The sequence below is a fragment of the Hordeum vulgare genome, chromosome 6H (genome assembly GCF_904849725.1).
Source record: "Hordeum vulgare subsp. vulgare chromosome 6H, MorexV3_pseudomolecules_assembly, whole genome shotgun sequence".
Classification (NCBI taxonomy): Eukaryota; Viridiplantae; Streptophyta; class Magnoliopsida; order Poales; family Poaceae; genus Hordeum; species Hordeum vulgare.
Genome location: NC_058523.1, coordinates 551,028,154 through 551,031,043, shown reverse-complemented (window position 1 = coordinate 551,031,043; position 2,890 = coordinate 551,028,154). Strand labels below are relative to the sequence as shown.

General features: G+C 50.9%; 1 protein-coding gene across 1 annotated transcript; it reads left to right on the top strand.

Moving 5' to 3' along the window:
* Nucleotides 1-1,506: 1,506 nt before the first annotated feature.
* LOC123402596 (probable nicotianamine synthase 4) lies at nucleotides 1,507-2,890 on the top strand. The gene has a single exon (XM_045096522.1). It carries the CDS (start codon nucleotides 1,689-1,691, stop codon nucleotides 2,682-2,684), a length of 996 nt encoding a protein of 331 aa, XP_044952457.1. The 5' UTR covers nucleotides 1,507-1,688; the 3' UTR covers nucleotides 2,685-2,890.

Below are 2,890 nucleotides of genomic sequence, written 5' to 3'. Positions count from 1 at the left end.
AGGGACCTTTGGGGTCCGGTTATATGGGGACATCGTAAAAACTCATAGATTTGATCCATTCTGGCCAGTTTTCTATGCTATTACTCACTAATTTTGGGTTCCGTGGCGCCACAAACATTCGGGGAACTTCGGGGACCTCGTCAAAACTCACAAATTTGGTTCATTCTAGCGAGTTTTCTATGCTATTACTCACTAATTTTGGTTCCCGGGGCGATACGAACATTCCGCGAACTCCGGGGACCGGTTACACGGACGTCGTCAGAACTCACACACTTGGTCCATTCTCGTTTGTTTTCTATGCTATTACTCATTGATTTTAGTTCCCAGTGAGATCCGAACATTCCATGAACTCCAAGGACCGTTTACGGGGACCTTGTTAAAACTCGAAGATTTGGTCCATTCTGGCCAGTTTTATATGATATTACTCACTGATTTAAGTTCCCGTGGTGCTACAAACGTTCGGGGAAATTCGGAGACCGGTTACGGGGACTCCGTCAAATCTCGCAGATTTAGTCCATTCTGGCCAGTTTTCTATGCTACTTATTAATTTTGGTTCCCGGGCCGATCTGAACGTTTCGCGAACTCCTGGGACCGGTTACAGGGACTTCGTCAAAATTCGTAGATTTTGTCCTTTCTGGCCAATTTTTTATGCTATTACTCACTGATTCTGGGTCCCCGGGCGTTACAAACGTTCCACGAACTCTACAAAGGCTGTTGGAGCGACATTTTTGGACCAAGTTGCTATATTTGTAGTTTTTATCAATACTAGCCAAATATACAAAGGTTGTTCGAGATGCCCTTAATAAAGTTGGTCCCCTCACGGAGCATGTCGAGCCATTGGCGGATTGGATTCCGTGCTGAAATGCAAGAGCATCACCCATTACACTTAGCGGGCAACTTGAAAACGGGATAAATGTACAAGATATGCGCGTGTAAACATCACACATACACTTGTACACTATCTTGATATGCTCTGCCTTTCTGAGATCGATTATACTCCCTACGTCTCTAAATATAAGATCTTTTAAAGATTTCATTATAAACTATATACAAATATATGTAGTCATATTTGACGATGTAAATTCATTCATTTTGTTTCGTATTTAGTCTATAATAAAATCTCTAAAAGGTCTTATATTTAGGAACGAAGGGAGTACAAGACATGTGTGTGTAAACATCACACATACTTTCCCCCTTCCTAAATATGTCTTTTTAAGGATTGACTAGAGAATTACATAGGTATGTATGTAGATATATTTTTAAGTATATATGTTTACTTATTTTGTTCTATATGTAGTCTTATAATTAAATCTCTAAAAATATTTATTTAAAATCGAAGAGAGTACATTATTGGATGCAATTTGCACAGCCTTTATATTATGTCAAAAAGGTGATCTAGAGGAAAAGGGCATGGAAAACGCTGTCCACTTCAAAGCCGGACGTCGGGACGTGAACACGTCAGAGCAGAGGCATGAAACCAGCCATATTCAGCACGGACGCGTGAAGCTTGCATGCATGCAATGCTTTCCAATTTCCAGCTCCGTCGATCAATGTTCGCTCTAGACGGCTGCTACATATACCCCGTACTGCTCGTCCCATAGCTCATCAAGCAGCTCGATCGACCGCACCACTACCGTAGTACCGTGCCTCAGAGCTCATCACTGGTCAGGTACCAAGAAGACATAAAAATGGACGCCCAGAGCAAGGAGGTCGACGCCCTTGTCCAGAAGATCACCGGCCTCCACGCCGCCATCGCCAAGCTGCCCTCGCTCAGCCCGTCCCCGGACGTCGACGCGCTCTTCACCGACCTGGTCACCGCGTGCGTGCCCCCGAGCCCCGTGGACGTGACCAAGCTCGCCCCGGAGGCGCAGGCGATGCGGGAGGGCCTCATCCGCCTCTGCTCCGAGGCCGAGGGCAAGCTGGAGGCGCACTACTCCGACATGCTCGCCGCCTTCGACAACCCGCTCGACCACCTCGGCGTCTTCCCCTACTACAGCAACTACATCAACCTCAGCAAGCTCGAGTACGAGCTCCTCGCGCGCTACGTGCCCGGCGGCATCGCCCCGGCCCGCGTCGCCTTCATCGGCTCCGGCCCGCTGCCGTTCAGCTCCTACGTCCTCGCCGCGCGCCACCTGCCCGACACCGTGTTCGACAACTACGACCTGTGCGGCGCGGCCAACGACCGCGCGAGCAGGCTGTTCCGCGCGGACAAGGACGTCGGCGCCCGCATGTCGTTCCACACCGCCGACGTCGCGGACCTCACCGACGAGCTCGCTACGTACGACGTCGTCTTCCTGGCCGCGCTCGTTGGCATGGCCGCCGAGGACAAGGCCAAGGTGATCGCGCACCTTGGCGCGCACATGGCGGACGGGGCGGCCCTCGTCGTGCGCAGCGCGCACGGGGCGCGTGGGTTCCTCTACCCGATCGTCGATCCCCAGGACATTGGTCGAGGCGGGTTCGAGGTGCTCGCCGTGTGTCACCCCGACGACGACGTGGTGAACTCCGTCATCATCGCACAAAAGAGCAACGACGTGCACGAGTATGGACTTGGCAGCGGGCGTGGTGGACGGTACGCGCGAGGCACGGTGGTGCCGGTGGTCAGCCCACCCTGCAGGTTCGGCGAGATGGTGGCAGACGTGACCCAGAAGAGAGAGGAGTTTGCCAAGGCGGAAGTGGCCTTCTGATTGCTGCGAGGTACACCGCTGCTGAATCGTACGTGGTAATTTTTCTACTCCTTCTCTTCCTACCACCACCTATCACCTATGTATGCATTTTAAGTCGTGTGTTATTTGTATCCAATAATGTAAGTGAGATGTTTACACGCGCATATCTATCTTGTATACTCGGTCTCTGAAAGGCATGGCAGATCAGGATAGTGTGCAAAGGAACA